The sequence below is a fragment of the Lagenorhynchus albirostris genome, chromosome 19 (genome assembly GCF_949774975.1).
Source record: "Lagenorhynchus albirostris chromosome 19, mLagAlb1.1, whole genome shotgun sequence".
NCBI lineage: Eukaryota > Metazoa > Chordata > Mammalia > Artiodactyla > Delphinidae > Lagenorhynchus > Lagenorhynchus albirostris.
Window position 1 is genome coordinate 17,396,182 of NC_083113.1, and position 21,338 is coordinate 17,417,519.

The 21,338-nt window shown below is 54.6% G+C and overlaps 1 protein-coding gene across 6 annotated transcripts; it reads right to left on the bottom strand.

Annotated features, from left to right (window-relative positions):
* Window positions 1–2,951: 2,951 nt before the first annotated feature.
* Window positions 2,952–20,982, bottom strand: HPN (hepsin). Of its 6 annotated transcripts, XM_060130480.1 has the most exons (14): window positions 20,893–20,982; window positions 20,280–20,433; window positions 19,646–19,715; window positions 13,517–13,618; window positions 13,387–13,428; window positions 8,216–8,345; window positions 8,024–8,146; window positions 7,844–7,884; window positions 7,335–7,500; window positions 7,043–7,233; window positions 4,177–4,272; window positions 3,840–3,982; window positions 3,503–3,667; window positions 2,952–3,134 (listed from the first exon to the last, which is right to left on the bottom strand). In XM_060130480.1, the coding sequence occupies exons 3-14, from the start codon at window positions 19,659–19,661 to the stop codon at window positions 2,952–2,954; spliced, it is 1,398 nt and encodes a 465-aa protein (XP_059986463.1). In that variant the 5' UTR covers window positions 19,662–19,715; window positions 20,280–20,433; window positions 20,893–20,982. The 6 variants fall into 6 exon arrangements, with proteins under 6 accessions (XP_059986463.1, XP_059986462.1, XP_059986467.1 ...); XM_060130479.1 differs by lacking the exon at window positions 20,893–20,982 and having other exon boundaries at window positions 20,280–20,794; XM_060130484.1 differs by lacking the exon at window positions 20,893–20,982 and having other exon boundaries at window positions 2,952–3,285; window positions 20,280–20,786.
* Window positions 20,983–21,338: the final 356 nt, after the last annotated feature.

Below are 21,338 nucleotides of genomic sequence, written 5' to 3' on the forward strand. Positions count from 1 at the left end.
GAAGGGCAGGCGACAGGGGGCTCAGACTGTGCACGTGTGGAGATCGCTGGGGGCTGTCCTGACAGAGGAGGCTCAGAATTAGAAAGTGGGGACTCCATCTTCAAAGTGGGAATCCCCAAGCCACTGCTCTGGCTCCCCAAACCCAAGCTAGTCCTTCACATGGTCAAACCCAGTGGGACAGAGGCCCTGCTTTGCAGGCTCCCTCCCACCCAGCATGAAGGTGTGGCCCCGTCACCTTCTCCCCACTCTGAGCAATCTTTGGTCAAGGCCTCCCACCTTCATCCCCAGAAGACCCCCAGCATCTGGAAACAACAGGTTTCCCTGGGGGCCCAGGGAAATCCTGGGGGGCAGTGTCCAAGCCCGGTCACCCGAGAGGGTGGTCACTCGAGGGGGAGTGGGAGGCTCAGTACCGTCTCCTGAGATGTCCCGGTCACGGTCCCAGTCTTAGCTTTCCCCCCTCACATGTGCCACCTTGAGCAGATTCACAGCCCTCCTGGCTTGTTGCTATTTTATACCACAAAGTTTGGGACGGTTTGCTATGCAGCAGTAGAACTGGGACAGCTGCTCACAAAATAACTGCAGGATTTAAATAGTATTACTTTTTCTGCAGAAACTAAAATCCATTCTCCACTTACAGCACTATTTGAACATTCAGAATAATTATTTCTGAATACAGATTTCGTGGCCATCACAATCACTGTTAATTATGGCGGTAATTTACTTGCAGAATAACCATGGTGGAAAAATAACTGTACATTTCTCCTTCAACTTGACGGGGAGAATGCCAACTTACAAACCACACATGGAGCTTTCCATTCCAAGTTACACCCAGCAGGCTTTCTATATTTGAAAGTGAATATTCAGATATAAACACTCACCATGAATGCAAAGCCTTGCTTGTATCCCTGAGGTGGTTACATAAATTAGATCAGATGGGCCAAATACTTCTGGGTCGGAGATACACAGCAATGACATGGAAGAGAGAGATTTGATATTTGATCTTTCTGAAGATCAAGGTCCTAGCAGAGCTTCAAAGCAATCCTGTGATTGTTATTATTATTTTTCTAATATCTGCGTGGCTCCTTGGGGTGGGTGACAAGGTTAGTGGCAGCAGGAGGAGAAACAGGCTCACCGACCCCTGGCCAACAAAGGAGACTGACTGATGAGTGGCTGTTGAGTGGATCGCAATCTCCCAACCCCCTCCCCCCTCCAAGAGCAATGATGTGCGCAGAGCCCAGAGTGGTCCCCTGGTCGACATTTTCCCAGTGGAGGACCCGCTGGTTTTTAATGTCCAAACTTCCACCATGTCTCCTAGAATCAGGCTGCAGCCCCTCAGGTCTCCCAGGGCGGGGCCATGCCCTCTTCAGTCCCACCCAGAGCAAGCTCATGTCTGCTCAGACTGGCCCCCTCCCTGCCAGGGTGAGCTGTGTCCCCTCGGAACCCCCAGGACATGGTCATATCTGCTCAGAATCCCCAAGGTGGACCATGTTCTTTCAGAGTCCCCAAACTTCGTAAAACGCACATACAGTACATTTTTCAGCTAACGACAACAAAGGAAAATGTACAGCCCCATCGCCGTAACTCAATACGTTTCTAACAAAGCAATGTGTGGGTCAAGTCTCGAATTATATCTCCGATATGATGGGTAGAACGGTGCAGCAGCGTGCAGACGTTTGGAAAAGCGCATGGAGATGTGGGGCTGGGGCGTTCCTGATGGACAAAGTAATGGTGGGGATCACCAAATCCTAAGAGTTCGGTCCAGGGAGGGATGCTTGGAGCATTTTCTAAATGGGTATCTGTATGTTATTCAAAGGGGCTTTCCTGTGTCTATTTATGTTTTAGGAAATTGCTTGGGGGCTTGTAGCTGATGAGCAACACATTTAATTTTTATCATTGAAAGTCATGGGAGGGACCCCCTGGCAGCCCAGTGGTCAAGACTCTGCGCTTCCAATGCAGGGGGCGTGGGTTCAATCCCTGGTTGGGGAACTAAGGTCCCACATGCCCCACGGCGCAGCCAAAAAAAAAAAAAGAAAGAAAGAAAGAAAAGAAAGAGAAAAGGAAGTCATGGGAAACAGGCACCTGCTGGGTGTTTTCCTGCAGAGCATCTGGTGTCCAGCAACACCTGGACAAGACTACTCCTTAACTTCCCGTAGTTTAGGGGGCAGTAGTGCCCCCTGGTGGCCATTGGTGTCCCAGCAAGGTCTGCAGATGTTCTAGGGAACAGAGTGGGTCCCAGGGGAAACTGAGAACCACCTCCAGCCCAGATGACAAGATGAGGGTCTCAGGTTGTGCTCACAGGGCCTGGTGCTTCTGCCTCCTCCCTACAGGGCCCTGCTTCCCATGATGATCCACAGTGGATGTCTTGTTTTCACTGGGCATCTACAAGCATTTTTTCTGGAAAGAGCAACCCACTTTCCTTTGGAGAACCCCTCACACTCAAGTCATGTCGTTCCTGAGGGTCAAACCTCCTCCCCACCCCATGCACAGGTGCACAGTGATTTGATAAGGGATGAGCATGTGACCCAAATCCGTCCAGGGAGAGCCAGGCCTGGGACTTTTTTGCTGTAGCTGATGGGAAAGAAGGATTCTTTTTCCACTGTGGCTGTTAAGTCATCCATGGCATATAAGAGTTTCGGTGGGTTGGGGGGACATCTCTGCCTGACTGTAGGGGAGCCTGCTTGGAAATGAAGCTGACACAGAAAAGCAGATGTGAGAGAGGAAGTGAGGCACAGTCCTGATGAAAAATATTCAGCAGCTGGATCCAGCAGTACCTGAAGCCAGACGCTCCAGAGCATTTCCAGTTAGGTGAACCAATTAAGGTATTTTCTCTTAAGCCAGCGGGAACTGGAGGATCACACTCCCTGTCTGATGTTTGCCAGGCCCAACTGCTCTCTTCCAACCCCCCAAAATGTCCTCATTTGCTGCTTACATTTGCAAACTCAGAGACCACATTAATCAAAACCATCTTTATTATTTAAAGAGCATCCTGTCATCAGGGGCACTAGATGGGACTCCCCAGACGGCAGAACAATATTTACATGGGGGTCAGAAGGGTGAGGCTCGGGTGGTCCCAGGGCTGAGTGGGCCCGCCACTGTGGAGGACCTTGGAGGGAGGGTATCCTTGGACCTGTGGGCTGGGCCCAAGAAGAAAAATGTTCCATCCCAGGGTGAACCCCATCATGTGGGCTGGAGCCACCTAGAGCAGCTTGGGCCCTGCAGGCGCGCACAGCGAGGAGAAGCCACAGGTCAGAGCTGGGTCACCATGCCGCTGGCTTCGGAGTGAGTCTGGGGAAAGACAACTAGGGGCTTCCAAGGTCTGAGAGGCTTCCCCCAAAGTCCCACAGCTGAACTCCCCTCCCCAGGAGCCCTTTGAAGGCTATCCGTTCCCTAGGGCACCCTCTTCTAAGCCTGAGCGCTGGTTTCTGGAAAACCCTGGCTCCCTTTCCCCCTCAGAGTCCCAAACCCTTCCACCCTCTGGCTCCCATCTGGGCCCAAATTTCACCTTTATGGCCTGGAAGATCCACTCCCGGAAGTCACTGACTTTGGTGTAGACGCCTGGCTTCTGGGCCAGGGCACAGCCGGTGCCCCAGCTCACGATGCCACACAGCCGCCAACGTGGCGTCCGAGAGATGCTGTCCTCACACACGAAGGGGCCACCGCTGTCGCCCTGGTGGGGGATGGAAGGCCCGGCTGGAAGCCAAGATGGCTAGCCGAGAGGCCCTCCTCGGATGATTGTCACAGAGCGCTCTGGCCCCGAGGTAGCGAGCCTGACCACCCACTGCCATGTGTCTCCGCCCCCGGAGAGGCGGGGGCCCGGGCTGCCCCTCACCGTCCCTCACCTGACAGGCATCAATGCCACCCTCAGGATAGCCGGCACAGAACATCTTGGGTTTGATCTGGTTCCCGTAGAAGTCGGGGCCGTTGCAGACATCACTGCTGATTATGGGGACTCGGGCCTCCTGGAGTACCCCCGCCTGTTGGCCTGGGGGTGTGCAGGCAGGGCTGGACGAAGCTGGGGGGCATGCACACCCCCCCATCCTTCCTGGTGCCCACCCAGGCTCCTTAGTGTCCCTACACCCCTGGGTCATGAGGCCTTCAAGCAGGCCAACGGCCCTTCCCCAGCCCGGATCAGAGTCTCCCTTAACAGTGACTTCACAGGCAGAGGACAGAACTCACCGTAGTACTGCGTGTTGCCCCAGCCAGTCACGGTGCAGATCTTGCCGTCCACTAGGGCCTGCCCGGCAGCCGGGAGGCACACGGGCTGGATGTACTCTGTGAGACAGACCACGCTGGTCCCACCCCTGCCGGCCTGCCCCGCCTGGTACAGACCTCAGCCCAGCTGCCCCTGCTGCCCCCGGCCCACCCTTCCCTCTGTTCTTTTACAACAACAACAGCAGAAGTTGCCTTCTACTGAGAGCTCACTAGGTACCAGGCACCTTCCTGGGTGAGTTCCTTTAATGTCCCATCAGCCCAGGGAGGTAGGAGCTATCAGTAGCCCATTTAAAGAGGGGAAAATGAGGCCATGTCATTTGTCCAAAGCCTCAGAATGAGTCCATGAGTCGATGGCAGAGCCAGAATTTGAACCCAGCTTGGCCCGATTTCCAAGCCTGTATTCTTAACCATGGCCCATGGGGCTGCGCCTGCCTAGAGGGTGCCTCTGTGAGAAATTTTACAAGGTACTATCTTGAGATGCTGGACTTCCACCTGTCAAAAAAATCATCATAATAAACACACCAGTCCACCCTGTCCACAGTAAGAATGGCATCCCTGACACATGACTTCCTTGTGCAGTGCACAACCCCCACCAGTGGTCCTGGCAGCCCTACTGCTGCCTGCTGGTGACTTCACCCCCCTGAGCTCAGAGCTCTCAGGTGCAAAGTGGAAAGAATCATCATTTCCCCCCAGAGGTGTATCGTGAGACATCGGCGACGCGTTGAATAGCATGCCTGGCTAATAGGAAATGCTCACGTAACTAGCAATAGTAAAAAACAGCGACAATGGCAATGATTGTTAATATTAACTGAGTGCTGGCATTGCTGTAGGCTCTTGACTCAGATTAACCCTTTTCATCATTTCAATAACCCTCAGAAGTCATTTAACAGATGAGGGAAACTGAGGCATGGAGAGGTGAAGCCACACGCTCAAGATCGCAGAGCTGGCAAGTACCTGACCCCAAAGCCCGCGCCGTTACCCCTCAGCCACGTGTCTCAAACCCAGGCCCCTCCCACCCCATCCACCTGTGCCCCGTGGATACCTCCCCACTTCAATCTTTTTAACCCTCTCACTCCATTCACTAAAGAGAAGGGTTTATTTTAAAGAGAAACATGCACACCATTGTAAAGCAATTATACGCCAGTAAAGATGTAAAAAATAAAAAAAAAGAGAAACATGTATTATTCAATACTCTGTAATGACTTATATGGGAATAGAATCTAAAAAAGAGTGGATATATGTGTAGGTATAACTGACTCACTTTGCTGCACAGCAGAAACTAACACAACATTGTAAAGCAACTATACTCCAGAAAAGAAAATTAATTTAGAAACAAGAAAAGAAAAACATGTATCGTTCCCTTAAATGGAAAACCAGCATCATGGACCATTCAGAAGAAAAATAACCATAAAAATAAGAAAAATGCAAACCAAATAGTACTGACTTCCCTGGCAGCACAGCCAGGGGCTCACAGGCACTGATTCCAGCGCCGGGCAGCCTCGGCTCAAATCTTTGCCATTTGCCAGTTGTGGGAATTGGGGGCCTTATGTACCTTCTCTGTGTTGGGACCTTTCCCCTTGTGAAAAAACAGGATCATAAGAGAACCAACTCTCCCCGGGCTGTTGGGACAATGAAATGAGTGCATGCTTGGGACGTGCTGAGGGCAGTGGCCGCACACAGGAGGAGCGTGCAGGTGTTGAAGTGCATCCTATCACCATTATTATTGTATTCTTTCATTATTATTATCGTCATCATACTGTTGCCTGCTGAAGGCACCATCGTCGTTATTTTAACTTCGTTATCATCACCATTACTATTTTTTTAAATTTTTATCATTATTATTCCTATTCCTGCTACAGAGTGGCCTTCTGAAAGCTGAAGCCCACGGCCTGCCCTTAATCCAAAAGGCACGTGTAGATGAGGTATTAAAGACACACTGGCACCCAAGTGAATCTCACTGAGAGCAAAGGAAATGCTCCAGAGAACCGTAACACGGATAATGCCTGACTTTCTGATTCATTCATATACTTAAAATTTTTTCATTTCATTTTTTTGGGGGAGGGGCAGTAACGGCTCTTCTGAGATATAATTCACATACCACACAATTCACCCACTTAAAGTGCCAAGTCAATGGTTTTTAGAGAGGTTTTAGATACTAGCCTGCCTGGCAATAGGAAGGTGCAACCACCGTCACAGTTGATTTTAGGACATTTTCATCACCCCTTTTACCTGTGACCTCCCGACATCCCCATGCCCGCCCCGCCCCCACCTCCTGGGGAACCACGAATCTACTTTCTATCTCTACAGGTTTGCCAGTTCTGGATATTTCATAAGAATGGAATCATACAGTACGTAGCTCTTTGGGCCTGACTTCTTTCTTAGCACAGTGTTGTCCAGGGTCATCCACTGTGTACCAAGAATCAGGACTTCATCCCTTTTCATGGCCTAGTATCGTTCCACTGTATGGATCTAGCATGTTTGGTTTATCCACGTGTCAGATGGTAGACGTCTGGGTTGTTTCCATCTTTTGGGATAATGCTGGTCTGAACACTCGTGCACCAGTTTTGGTGTAGCTACGTGTTTTCATTTCTTTTGGGTACGTACCTAGGAGTGGAATTGCCGGGCCAAATCGTCACTCTGTGTTGAACTGCTTGAGGAATCGCCACATGGCTTTCCAAAGTGGCTGTACCCATTGTCCCCATGTAATGAATGCCCAGTGTGTGCCCCTCAAGATCATTTCCCTCATCACCATGGATTCCTATGCCCTAGCCCCCTCCTCTGTCCTCCTGGCCCCTGGTGTCCCCAGGCCAAGGAACAGCCCCAGACTTACCTGTGAGGGGCAGGGAGCTGGACAGGTGGACCAGGGCAATGTCATTGCTGTTCTCCTCGCTGTTGGGGTCTCGAAAGGGGAGATAGCCCCCGTGGTAGATTACTGCCTGCACCCCCAGCTGCACGCCATGGGGTGAGGTCTGGGCCACGGCACCGGCAAACACTCGCCATCGGGACAGGACCCGGTTCCGCCTACCAGGGACAGGAGGGGAGGGTGGCAGCCTGCCTGGGCACAGCCTCCCCGACCCCGCCGCGCCCCAGCCTCCCCCCTCAGCGCCATGGGAGACACTCACTCAGGGAAGCAGTGGGCGGCTGTCAGCACCCAGTCTCTGGAGAGCAGGGACCCCCCACAGAGGTGTGCTCCATCGTAGCGAAGACTGACTTGCCACGGCCACCTGCCCAAGCTGGTGTCCTGGCCACCCACGATGCGATCGACGGGCAGCTTCCTATGGCCACAGTCTGTGGGAGAGGGGGCAGTCAGGGGCAGTGGGAAGCCTGGACCCCCTGCCTTAGGGGGTCTGAGAGGTCATGCGCCACTCTGAGAAGAGTGAGTGGACACGATCCTAACCTGAGGGGTCTGAGGGACGTGGCTCCACCCTGGGGGAGGGTGTCTGAGGAGACACAGCCCCCTCCTTGGGGACCTAGAGGGACATGGCTCTACCAGGAGGGGAGGGAGATCTGAGGAGACACAGCCCCATCCTTGCAGGATCTAAGAGGATAAGGCCTTCCTAGGGGTGTCTAATGGGACGTGGCCCTGCCCTCGGGGGGTCTCAGAAGAAGACTCTGAGTTTCAGGGTCTCACCTTGGCAGATGGTAGCTAGGAAACGACCCCTGGGACAGTCGCTGTGGGAGAGACAGGGATGGGGACACAGGGGGAGACAAAAAGAGAGGCCAATTAAGAGGCAAGAAAGGCACACTGGGGGAGCAGGGGTGTGCGTGCCGGGGGCGGTGCGCGGCCCTGCCTGCCCGCCGCCCTCCTCACCACACGGAAAGGACCTCGAGCAGCCTCCGGGCATGCGGCAGCCTCCCCTCGTCCACGCAGAAGAAGCCCGACGTGCCGTTGGCGCCCGCCGTCCGCACATCCAGCTCCGAGTGGGCCAGCGCCCTGGGCGGGGCAGGGGTCAGGCCTGCGGCCCCGCCCTCCAGCCCCCCACCCCCAGGGGCACCCCGGTACCTGAGGAAGCCCATCTCCTCGCAGCTGAGCCCCGCCACCCTGGCGTTGGAGCGCGAGGAGCACAGCAGGCGCCACGTGCCCTCCGTCTGGTCAAACACCGTGAGCCGAGCGTCGGCCGGGCCGGCCTGCACTGCAGGGTGACAGGACCGCCGCCTGGGTCGCCTTCCTGCCCGAGCCCTCCCGGCCTCTTCTCCGACCCCGTGGATCTAGTCCTGAGTCCTGGCAGGCCCGATGGCAACACCCCGGGCCCCCCACACTTGTGACTGCGTCTGGAAGGGCCCATGACTCAAGTTGAACCAAAGATCGGGGTCTCTGGGACTCTGGCTGCCCCGCCAGGGGGAACCAGGGGGCTTCCTCCTACCACTGGGGTTCCTAAGCTGGTTGCCCATGAGCTGGAAATCTGGAATTCTGCCAGGAGATTTGGGACGAGGGAAACTGTTTTAACCAAGCTCCCAGGAGAATGGCATGTGAGGCTGGGTCTGCCTGGGCCCATCTTTGCCCCAAGGAGGGGAAAAATGAGCCAATGTGGAGGAAAGTCAACAGATTTCTGATAACATTTTTAAAGCCCCTGATGGAGTCAGGCTTGAAGAACCCCCAGAACTGTTGCTTAAGTGAGTCAATAATTTCCCTTTTTGTTAACCAGTTTCTTAGATTTTCCTTTTGTCTTTTGCAGCCTGAAGACCCTTGACTAATACATCACAGTGCCAAAATATTTAAATAGATTTCCTATAATCTTAAAAAAAAAGAGAGAGAATAGCTATCTTTTTCTGCAGGACTTGTCAGAGCCTTGAATACCCACTAAATTGCATGATAATTCTCCAAGCAGAGGATGCAGCATTCATTCATTCATTCAACAAGTGTTAACTAGACACATACTCCATGCCCAGTCCTGTGTGGGGTGATGCCAGGGGACTTAAAGATGACCAAGACAGCCCTGGGCTGTGCCCTCACCAACTAAAGTCCACCAATGGGGGAGACAGACAGCAGTAAAAAAATCACCCAACAGCATCACAAACTCTGAGAAGACGTAGGGCGGAGATACACAGGAAGACTGGAGAGAGCTTATGGGGGATTCCTCCTGCCTGGGGCTTTACTGTGTTGAGAAGTGATGCTCCCCTCAGCCCCTCATAGGCTTCTCCTCACATGGTCAGAGGACCCTTGTCCACACCTAAGCCAGGTCACAGCCCTTAGCCGTATTTATTTACATTTAGCAAACACTCAGTATGTGCCAGGCTCTATTTTGGGCAATGAACAGATCAGACAAAACCCCCAGCTCTGAGGAGCTCAAAGGCCAATAGGTGAGATGCATAACAAACAGGACAGAGAGGTTAAATAGATGGTGTGTCACAAAAGAAGGCGCCAGGGAGATAAATCGAGCTTGACCGAGGCAGGGGAACGCCGGCATTGAGGGAAGGGGAGATTGCACTTTCCAACAGGTGGGCAGGGAAAGCTGCAAAAGATGTGAAGGAGGTAAGAAGCCAGGGGAGGGAACAGAGAACCAGGCCAAAGGAACTGCCAAGTGCAAAGATCCCAAGGTGGTGGAATGGGGGGCGAGGAGACACGGGGGATGTTTAAGGAATAGCAAGGAGGCTGGAGCAGAGTGAGCTAGGGGAGGGGAGATGGGAGACAAGACTGGATTGACACTAGGACTTTGGCTTTTACCAGGAGTGAGATGCGGCCAGAGGAGGGCTCTGAGCCAGGAGGGCCCTGATCTGACTCAGGGGTTCACAGGCTCCCTCTGGCTGTGTGTGGGGAGCAGACTGTAGGGGCGGGATGGGAGCAGGGAGACTAGGGAGGAGGCTGTGTGATGGTCCAGGAGGGAGAGGATGGAGGCTGGGCCAGGGTCGGGGCAGTGGGGTGGGGTGGGGAACAGAGTTTAGATTTAGGATAGATTCTGTGGGTGGAGCCCACAGGGTCTGCTGAGGTTGGATGTGGGTGTGAGGGAAAGAGAGTCTGAGGGCAATTCCAGGGTGTTTGGCCTGAGCCGCCAGAAGGATGGAGCTGCCACTGGCTGAGACGGGGAAGGTGGGGAGGAGTAAGCCTGGGGAAAGATCGGCTGTGAACCCCTTTTCTCCTGAGCCTCCTGCATGGCTGGTGTTCTGAGAGCACGTTCTGGGAACGTGAATCTGGTGCAAACTCAATTTTGCATCCTCGTAGGAAGAACTTGGTGAGGCCACACCCAAGCTGAGCAGTCTTCCCACAGCCCCACAGATCTGGACGAGGGGAGGCAGGACTTCCAGGGAAAACCCTATCCTGCTGAGGACAGAGAAAGGCAAACAGAGGATGTGCATTCAGGCCTGAGGGACTCCAAACCCCAAGCTTTTAACGTTGCCCTAGACAGCCTCTCAAGGGGCTTCCCTCCTGAGGGTTAAACAACAATGGCACAGTAATAATAACACTTGTCTATGTTTCCTGGGGAGGTCAGTGGGCTGACCCCATGCTATGTGTCATATCTGGGGGGTTCTTTGAATCCCACCACCATCCTGGAAGGTAGAGACGATTTCTATGCCCATCTTGCAGATGGGGAAACTGAACCTTGGAGAGGCTATACTTGGCCGGGGGAATATAGCTAAGAACCTGCAAAGCCAGGATTTGAACCCAGGCCTGCCTACCTGCATACTCCCTGCTCCTTCTGTGGCTCTCACATGGACCCTTACCTGTCCCCACCCTAAATATACTCACCCACAGCCTGGACTAGGAGCTTCCTGCCTGGCTCGCCTTAGTCACGGCCTCCAGGTGGGGGCCCAGGGATGCCTGGTACCTCTGCTGGGGGGTGCCCACCACCCGCTGAGTCCCCAGACCAAGACTTCGGGTCTGAAACACCAACTGTGGGTGGGAGTGAATTCTTATTTTTAAATGACTTCTCAGTGCTCTAGGAATGTGATTTCCAGAAAGTGTGAGGTTTTAGGAAAAAATTATCACTTTATGGATGGATTTGGAGGGAGGGGGAGGGAGGGAGGAGGGAATGTCAAATGCCCCCTCCAAGTATTTTTAAAACAATATTCTGTGCCACTGTTTCTCACTTCTAAACTCTTTATTCTTGTTTGTATTATTTTAAGCAATGCAAAAACTATGTTCTGGGTCACCTGGTTTGCTCAACAAATTGTCTGATATATTTAGAGGTGTGAAAATCCCAGAAAAGTGAGGTGGGGATATCATTTCTGGGTTGTTTTTGTTTGTTCATTTTGTAATTTCCCAACGTTTTTGAAAAACCCGAGTATAATGGAAGGGCACGGTGCTGGCGTTGGCCAGAGCCAGGTCTGAATCGTGGCCTAATTACTTTCCAGCTGGAGGCCCAGGACAAGTTGGCTCATGTCGGCGATCTGTCCTCCTGCTTATTCATTAAGCAAAGGTTTCCTGAGAACCTACTACGTGCTGGACACTGTCTGGGGCAGTAAACAAAATGCCCCTGCCCTCCTGAAATTCACCAGGAGTAAATCATGAACTTCAAGTGTGAGGAGGGTTTTACCAGGGGCAGCAGGATGGCTGTGGGGAGCGGGGTGGGGGGGCAGTGTGGAGCCTGGGGGCAGAAAGGCCCTGCTCAGGAATGTTACAGCCTGAAGCATGAGACGCAAAAGCCCATGTTAACCAAGTTGGCTGAGAGTCAAGTGTTGCACGGATCATTACCTCCTCTAATTCTCCTCTAGTTTCCAAATGAGGACTCTGGGAACCAGAGAGGGCAGGACAGGTGCGAGCCTCAGCTCAGCAGGGATGGTGCAAGATCCTGAAACCCGCCTCGGGGTGTGAGCGGGAAAGAAGGTGGTGCAGGGAGGGTCCTTCGAGGGCGTGAGAGCTGCCAGTGCGTTGGAGCATGAAGGGCACCGGAAGCAAGCATGAGGTGAGGATGGAGAGGGGCCCACACCCTAGGAGCCTCGGAGCCTGGCTCCTTTTAGCCCAGTGGCAGTAGCGAGCTTCCGGCAAGTGCATGACCCTCTGCCCTGCCATTTATTCAATGTGCGGACTTGGACAAGTCAGTTCACTTCACTGGGCCTCAGTTTCCCCATCTGCAAAATGGGGATGATGATAATGGCCCCGACTTCACAGGGCTCTTGTGCAAAGGCTGCAGCCAGGGCCTGGCATGTGTCAGCCATCACTATGGCAACTCACTTGGCCGTTTCCTGAGAAACAATAGAGTATAGTAGTTCTACCCAAGAGCTGGATCCAGGCTGCCTGGTTCTGATCCCAGTGACCTGAGGCAAGTCACTTGGTCTTTCCAAGCTTCATTTCCCCATATTAAAATGGGCTGTGGGGAGGATTTAATGAATCAGTACCTGCAAAGCCCTGAGGCCTGTGCCTGGCACATGTAAATGCTAAGTGTCACCTGTGGTGGTTGACCTTGATGGTGGCTTTCCTTGTCTAGATGCTCCTTTCTGCTCTTAATGTGAGCTGAGTCCTTTACGGAACTACATGAGGCTTGTGGGAGTGAAAAATGCATCCCATCACCCGACTTCCCCATTCTTCCTGCTGCCCTGAGCCACAGAACGGCAGCTTGGAGTTGGCATTTGGGAAGATTCATTCATTCCACAATGAGTTTCCGCATCTATTTGTGTGGCCACTCCTTCCCACCTGCATGCAGATACATCTCTACCAGTCCAGTCAAAGAGCTATTCGTGGCCCCATCATTTACCAGCTGCATGTCCTCTCTGGTCCTCACTTTCCACATCTGTAAATGGGGATGCTAACAGCAGCTACCTCCAAGGAGAGCTAGAAAAAGGTTGGCTGAATTCATACAGTACCTCTCAAACATGTTTTGACCACGTTCCGCAATAAGAAACACATTTTTACATTATGATGTAGCCTTGAACGTCTGTTTTCTGGGGTGAACTGTGGCATTGCTCTAAGCCTCAGTTTCCCCATCTGTAATATGGAGAGAATAACGGTCCCACCCTCATAAAACCAAAAGAAAAGCTTAACAGAACTTCTTCTTACTGAGAGAGATGCACTCTGATTCTTTTAATCTATTTCATACTTTTTAAAGTGTGGTTTTCAGCTCACTAATTTCATGATGCACTAACGGGTAACACATTTAGAGTCTGAAAAACACTGGGTTAGACAAGTGAAGTGTTTAGAGCAACAATATGAGTTCATTCCAAAAACTCCTTTCATTGAGTTCCCACCAGGTACGGGCTTCCTCCAGGGCTCCCCAGAGGGTCTCAGCACGCTCTACTCACCTGGATACAGCGGCTCTTGATCACTCCTGAGTAGAACGGTCACTGCAGAGAAGGCAGAGGTGAGGGCAGGTAGGCTGGGAACTGCAGGGGGCAGGGGAGGGTAGAGGCGCAGGGGTCCGTCCACTCTCACCAATGGCCCAGGACGCTGCCCCGATGCCTGTCAGGAGCAGCACGGTCCCCACAGTGAGAGCTGCCACCTTGGGTCCAGAGCAGCATGGCACAGTCCGGCCACCTGCAATAGACACCATGCTGGGGCCACAGCCAGGTCTGTCCTCATTGTGGCAGGATCTGAACACGGGGCCAGCTCTGCCCTGCCCCCAGGCCAACTTCGCACGCCTGAGCCTGCCCTGGGCCCAGTTTCCTGGGGTGAACAGTTGGCAGGGCCGTCCCTCCCCTGCGGCGAGGACAACCAGGTGTCCAGCCCCCCAAGGGTTCCAGCTGGGAAGAGCCGTGGCTGGGACAGCTTCCGCCCTCCCTGCCTATATTCCTGGCACTTAAGGGATTTCTCCTCCCCTATGACGCCGCGCTTCTGTATTTCCTTCATCATGTGCCGTCTTTTCTTGAACGTCTCACTTCTGCTACTTTCCCAGAGGTTCTTGGAGCCTCTTGGGGCTGTGACCCCTGACCTTTGCCCTCTGGGCAACTCTCTTCCCTGCTGTTTGGCATTTCCTCACTGCCTCACTTCTCTCTGCTATACCAGACCCTCTGCCCCTGGGAACCCCCCAAAACCAGAACTCTCCCAGAGGACCCAGCTCCAAGGTCAAATTTGCCCCTGGAGGTTGAGAACCTACATTTGGAAATTTGCCAGCCTCACTTAAAAATATTGGCCTTGGACTTCCCTGGCGGTCCAGTGGTTAAGACTCCGCACTTCCACTGCAGGGGGCAACAGGTTCGATCCCTGGTCTGGGAACTAAGATCCTGCATGCCGCGTGGCGCGGCCTATATATATATATATATATATATATATATATATATATATATATATATATATATATATATATATTGACCTTACCCATTCCTATGTGGGACCTTGGGCAGGTGGTGTCACCCCTTTGAGCCTCAGCTTCCTCATCTATTTAATGGGCATCCACCTAGCACACACCTCTAAGTATAATGTTTTAAAGTTCTTTTAAATAATAATAATAAAAACCATACTCTTATCACATGTTTTATGTGCCAAGCACTGCTCTGAACGCATTAACTTATTCAGTCCTTATCTAAGTTATGATTCCCATTTTTCAGACAGGGAAAACTGAGGCTCAGAGAAGTGGAGTCACCTGCCCAAGGTGACTCAGCCAGGAAGAGGCTGTGCTGAGTCCTGAACCCTGGGCAGATTTGGCACTGGGGTCCAAGTGTATAACCACTAAGCCATGCTACCCCTCCCTGTGCTACAGTGGCTGGCATATAGCAAGTTCTCAATAAATGCTTTTATTTATTTATTTATTTTTCATTTTTTATTGGTCAATAAATGCCTTTAAATCATTAGAGCTGTGTGGTCCTGGGCAACTCCCTTCACCTCTCTGGGCCTCAGTTTTCTCATCAGTAAAATGAGACTTTATTCATTCATTGTCCTATTGAACATCCACTGTGTACCTGGCACCATTCTAGGCTCTGGAGACCCATCCCAAAACAAGACAGATGAGATGTTGGTTCTCATGGAGCTCACATTCCCATGTGTGTAAAGTGAGGGGAAAACCAAAACAAGTAAACAAGTAAGTGAACTTGATAATCTCCAGATCGTGGCAAAGTCTATGAAGAAAATGATGTGGGTTGGGGGTGGCAGTGTTCTGTGGGGTGTTCAGGAAGGGCCTCCCCAAGAAGTGACTTTTGAGCGGAGACCTGAGGGGTGAGACCAGCCAAGCAAAGACCTCTCATGGAAGGGCACAGTGGGCAGAGGGAACAGCACAGGCAAAGTCCTTGAGGCAAGAATAAGCATGGTGGGTTAGAGGGCAAGAGAGGCCACTGATGTGGCCAGAATGGCATGAGCTTGGGGAAGGCAGTGGGACCAAGGCTGGGGCCAGCTGGGGAGGGCTGGCAGCCCCCAGACAAGAGGGATTTTATTCCCAGTGCAACAGGGGCCCTGGGGCTGAAAAGCCAACCCTTTTGCTAGAGATCAGGAGAACCAAAGGGAAAAGGCAGCTGAAAGCTTTTGCTGGGCCTGGCATGCACCCGACTGCCCTTGGCATCTGCAAGGCCCTCCCAGGGCTGCAGGACCTCCCAGCTTTGCCATCTGTGTCGTGGCAGTACGGCTGATGGGCACAGGGCCAGGCCAGCACCCGGAATGGAGCAGGGAGCAGTCCAGCACCTTCCTGGGATGCCTATTGTCTGAGTGTCTTAAGAATTTGAGAGCCCAGCCATTCCCGGCAACGTGCTCCTCCCTCCAAAGAGGCCCCAGTGGACCAGGCCAGCCCAGCCCTGGCTGGCTGACCCCTCCCTGTCTCCCTGAGGAGAGAGGTCCCCACCTCCACCCCCAACCATCTTCCTGGTTCCAGTGGGAGGTCTTGGCTCTGCTAGCCGTCAGGCTCGTCCTGGTTCCTTTCTGTTCAGATGTGCCTGCAGAGCTTTGGGCCACTCAGAGCCCAGCCCAGAGGCTTTGGCACGTCTGCTGGGGCAGGAAGCATTGCCACCCTGTGTCTCTTAAGGCGAGAGGCAAAACTTGCTTTCATGCCTTCTGGTTCAGGGGACTTCGGGCAACCCCCAAACAGGTGCCTCTGGTGGGACAGGAAGCATCCTCACTCTGGGTCCCTGGTGTGAGAGGCATTCTCACTGCGTATCTTTGCTGAGGCAGGAAAGCGTCCTCACTGTGTAAGAGGCAGCAGCATCCTTGCGTGATTCCTCAGGGGCGAAAGGGCTGGGTAAGCCAGGACCCCCGAGCTTCCCCCTGAGGCTCTGCTCTCTGTTCCTCCAAGGGTGCTAGGCTGCCCTTGTCTCCTCACAGGACAGTGCTTCTGTCCCCACCATTTGGCTGCAAAACCCTCCCAAGTGACATCTTTGGCTCCTTGTCTCTGAAACTCCATTCAATCTACAGCTCCGTGTCTGTTTTCATTGTACACAACTCCAGCTTCCTGAACAGAAGTCTCTCCCCATCTGATTTCTGGGACACCGCCCGTGCCCGATTCTGATTCTCCCCCTACTTCTCCATCTCCTCCACACACTCCCTGAAATCTGGGGTCCCCAGGGCGGCCATGGCCTCCTCCCCCTCATGCCTCCCCACTCCCGTCTGTCTTACACCCCTCCACAGCCTGTGTCCCTTTTCTGTCCCCAGCCCTGGACGCTCCTTTGTCCTAGATCGGGGGTCCTGCAGTCTCTTAGATGCCTCCCACTTGAATCCCCAAGGTCCTTCACACCTCCCAGGTCCCATACTGGCCTCAATGTCTCCCCAGATCCCCAGGTCCCGTCTCAGAGGCCCTCATCCTCAGGAATGTCCCTCATCTGCAGGACGCCTCCCTCCCACCTCAGCTACAGGCCTCCTAAGTGTCTCCCGCCCACTCTTTCCTTCCCTGCTCCCACCCCATCCAACCCCTGGGCTCAGTCTCTCCTTCTGGCCCAGCCTCCACGTAGAACCCCAGGGAATCTTCCTAAACACCAAATCCAACCTGTCCCTACCCTCCATGACTCCCCAGTGCTCCCCAGGACAGAGTCTAAAGCCCTCAGCCCGTGGTACCAGCCCCTCTGGGATGTAAGCATGGCTATTAGAGATTTGGGGGTTGAACATGCTTTCCTAAATTCCCACACAGCCATATGGGTCCTTATCAGACAACTGATAAGCCGGTCCAAAAAGCAACCAAAACGACAGGACTTATAAAACAAAGAATACCCACCAGCGCCACCTTGTGGAGGGACCCGGCACTGCCCAGTCATGGGCCAGCTTCTCACCAAAAAGAGTCCTAACAGATCTCAATCACCCTCCCAGTTACATTTCCAACTTTACCGACAGAAATACGAAATTAGCTACGTGCCACTGCACACCGGGCAGATTGTCACCCCGGCTGTTAGCCTTGCTCTTCCCTCTGCCTGGCACACCTACCTACTCCCTCCTCATCCTGAATGTCAACTCAGATATCACCTCCTCTGATTCTAAGTCTCCAGGAAGCACCAAACCTCACCTTAGAATGGGGCTTCCCTGGTGGTGCAACGGTTAAGAATCCGCCTGCCAATGCAGGGGACACAGGTTCCATCCCTGGTCCGGGAAGATCCCATGTGCCGCGGAGTAACTAAGTCCGTGCACCACAACTACTGAGCCTGAGCTCAAGAGCCCACGAGCCAAAACTACTGAGCCCACGAGCCAAAACTACTGAGCCCGTGTGCCACAACTACTGAAGCCCGCACGCTTACAGACCACGCTCCGCAACAAGAGAAGCCCGAGCACCGCAACAAAGAGTAGCCCCCACTCGCTGCAACTAGAGAAAGCCCGTGCGCAGCAACAAAGACCCAACGCAGCCCAAAATAAATAAATAAATAGATTTATTTATTTATTTGTTAAAAACCCAGCAGAATGGTAACACAAACATTAGCACAACTGCAGCCACAATGGTCCTCAGAAGCTACACCGACCTTAGCCCTGTCCTAACCCCATCCTGCGGTTTCCTAAAATCCTTGCAACTGTTAATGAGGAAGGTGTCATTATCACCATCCCCAATTTACAGATGAGGAAAGGAGGCCCAGAGAGGTGCAGCCACCCACCCGGGGTCACCCAGCAAGTAACCACAACGCCAGAACTTTTCAGCATTCGTGTCTAGGTTTGAAACGACAGCAGGACTCCCCTCCAGGGCCAGGCCCGAGCTGCCTGGGGATGCACTGAAGCCCACTGTGCCTCGGTTCTCTCTGTCCCCAGGCCAGTCTCTGGCCATCCTTCAGCACATGCTCTGCTTTTCATCCCTGGTTCATTCACCCGTAGGCCCCAGGCCTGGTGAGATCCCTTCAGCGGGCTCCAGGAAGGAATGGTTCCGAAGGTGCAGGGCTCTGCTGCCCACCTGCTCCGCAAGGGCACAAGCACCTTCTCCCGAGCCACTGGGAGCCTGGATTTACTCCGGGCCACAGCTGAATGATTTGGGCTCTGATTTGCTAGCTGTGCTGAGACCCAAAGAGGCCAGTAATCTACACCCATCATTTCCGCCAGCACATTCAGGGCTTCCTGCCTATCACGGCACGTAAATCCTCACACCATCCTCTGAGGTGGGCACTAGTACTGTCTCCATTTTACAGAGGAAGAAACGAGGCCCAGAGAGGGTAAGTCACCTGCCCAGGGCTTCACAGCTAGAAAGTGATACTGCCTGGGACCAAACCCAGCTAGCCTGGTTCCAGGAAGAAGAAAGGGAGTCGGCCCCAGCTGGGGAGCGTGGAAAGGAAAGGCCACCCCTAACTGGGCCCTTCCAGCTGGCTCCCAAGTGTGGACCAGGGTAAGAAGGAGCCAGGGTGTCTGGAGCCCCTGCCAGGGGCTTCCATGAGCCCTCGAGTGCCCGCCACTCTGAGGATGTGGTTTCTCCCCACCATCCCTGGAGCAGTTTCTCTGTTGTCTCTCCCCTTTCCATCCATCCGGACCGAGTCCAAAGTCCTCCCTCTGCTGTTTTGCCCACAGTGTGAGGAGGTGGCAGGAATGTCTGGAATCGGTGGGGGTCTTGGGTCCCAGGACTCCAAGTTGGCCGACCTCTTCCACGACAGCTCTGGTGCACCGCATCTGTCTTACACGCTGAGCCCCATGCGGGTGCCTTGTGTGTGTTACGTGCTCCCAACAACCTCACGTAGGTAGGCAGGTAGGTGGGTAGGGAGGTAGGGAGGTAGGTAGGCGGGTAGCATTAGAATCCATGCTTGACCCAGGGGGGAAATGAAGCCCAGAGAGACGACGACACTTTCACAAGGTGGCACAGCAAAAAAGTGGCAGAAGCCAATTCGAATGCAAGCCTGTGTATTTGACTCCGGAGTCTGTGTCCTTAACTGTGATAGCTAGTCTCCCTGCCTTGGCCCCAAGTAGAGGACAGGTCCAGGGATAGCTGAGAGATCACTGGGGGATGAGGGGAAACTGAGGCAAGGAGCCAGGAAGGTCATATGGGGTGGCAGGGAGGCAGGTGGTGCCACAGCCCCACAGAAAATTTGGTTAATAGTTAATCAGGTAGAGGAGACTTCAGAAGCGGGTGGGGATGGGCCCCAGGAGGGGTGCCAGAGAGAGGGGGCTCCAAGGGGGTGGAGGGCTGGGAAGGAAGCACAGAAGGAAGGGCGCCAGGCAGAGCCAAAGTTGGGGCTCAGGGAAAGGGGGACTCACCCTCCTTCTCCGCCATGTCACAGCCTCTAGTTAATGATTCCCCGGCTGACCTCCTGGGCCGGGGCGGGACCTGTGGGGAGATGAACGGGGGGAGGCAGGGCCTGGGAGAGCCCAGGCCAGCCCCTGTGCCCCCAGTCCCAGGCGCCCATCCAGGGAGGCTGAGGGACTGGGCCCCGGCCAGAGCACGCCATGATCACGGACACGGACTGGGCTGGGTTCAAGGATGGGGTCAGTGTGTGACCAGCGGCCAGGGGGATGCCTGGATTTGCAGGCCTGGGGGACCCCATACGCCTGGGCCTGGGTGAGGAGGAGACTAGGGCTCTGAACTCCTGGGTCTGAAGGAGGAGAGCTGGGGCCTCAACTCCTGGGTCCTGGGGAAAGAGGTTTGGGGGCCAGCCCTCCTTCGGAGGAGGAACACAGGAGCCTGAATTCCGGGGTCTGAGGGAGGAGGAGACCGGGGCCGATCTTGGAGTCTGAAGAACAGGGGGCTGGGACTCTGAGGTCCTTGGGGAGAAGCCTGACAGCCCACCCTCCGGGTCCCTGGGAGCCCTTCTACTGGGAGCTGAGCATTAGGGCGGGTTTGGGTGAGGGGGCCCACGTCCTGGGGACTGGAACTGAGGACCCTGGTCCTTACCCTGGGGTCCGGCAGGTGGGGGCGGAGCTGAGAGATGGTGCCGGTTTAGGGTCAGTCTCCAGGCCTGGGCAGGAGCATGGTGGCCCCTCAGCAGCGGCGGCCCCAGAGGCAGCGGCGGCGGTGGCGCGGGGCCTGCTAGGCCTGGCTGCCTCACCTGAGGAGGAGGGGGCTGGGCGAGAGGCGGGGGAAGGGGCGGGGAGGGGCCGGGCAAAGGGATTGGCAGCGCTGGAGGCCACCTGGCTGGTGGGACAGGGTTTGCAGGGGATGGACCAGGCCGGCCCAGCAACCTGCCTCCGGCCTGGAGGGGGCTCAGGTGTGCGGGGCTGAGGGGACGAGGAGCTGGGACTGGCTTGGCCTGAGGGCCGGGGGTCTGGGGAGACAGGACAGGCTGGGGGTGCTTCCAAGGACCAACGGAAGGAGCTACGAACTGCAGGGACACAGAGGGAGGGCACCAGCTGCCCCAAGCCCACCCTGCCCTGGCTTCTTCGCCTGCCTCCTGCCCAGCCCCCGCCCTGCCCCAGCTCAGGCTGAACCCCGTCCCTGTCCACCCCTGCCCCTTCCGGCACCCTCTGCCCAGCCCCAGGCCCACCACTGCCCCTGCCATTTCCTGCACCTGTTGTCCAACTCCCGAACAAGGCGGTCCCAGCTCCAGGCCGGCCTCAGCCCAGCCCGTGCCCCAGACCCCTCCCGCACCCCAACTCCTACACCAGCCTCTGCCCCTCCAGTGTCCCCAGCCCAGCCCCAGTCCCAACGCCTGCCCCCGCCCTTGCTCTCCCTCCCCCCCCACCCCCTCCCCCCAGCTGCTTTCCTACAAGTCACGGGGGCTGGTTTGCTTTGGCAGCCTCTCTGCCGCCAGCAGCAATGACCTCTGGAGCTGGGAAGTCCTAGACGGGGGTGGGGGATGGGGACCTGGCCCGGAAAAGGCAGCACTGAGTGCTGAGGCCCAGGCCAAGTGGCCGGAAGTGTCCAGAGGCAGATACACACTGTCCCGCATCAGACACTCTTGGCCAGCAGCCAAGAGTCATCCACGTCACACCCCAGGGCCAGATAAACACCCAG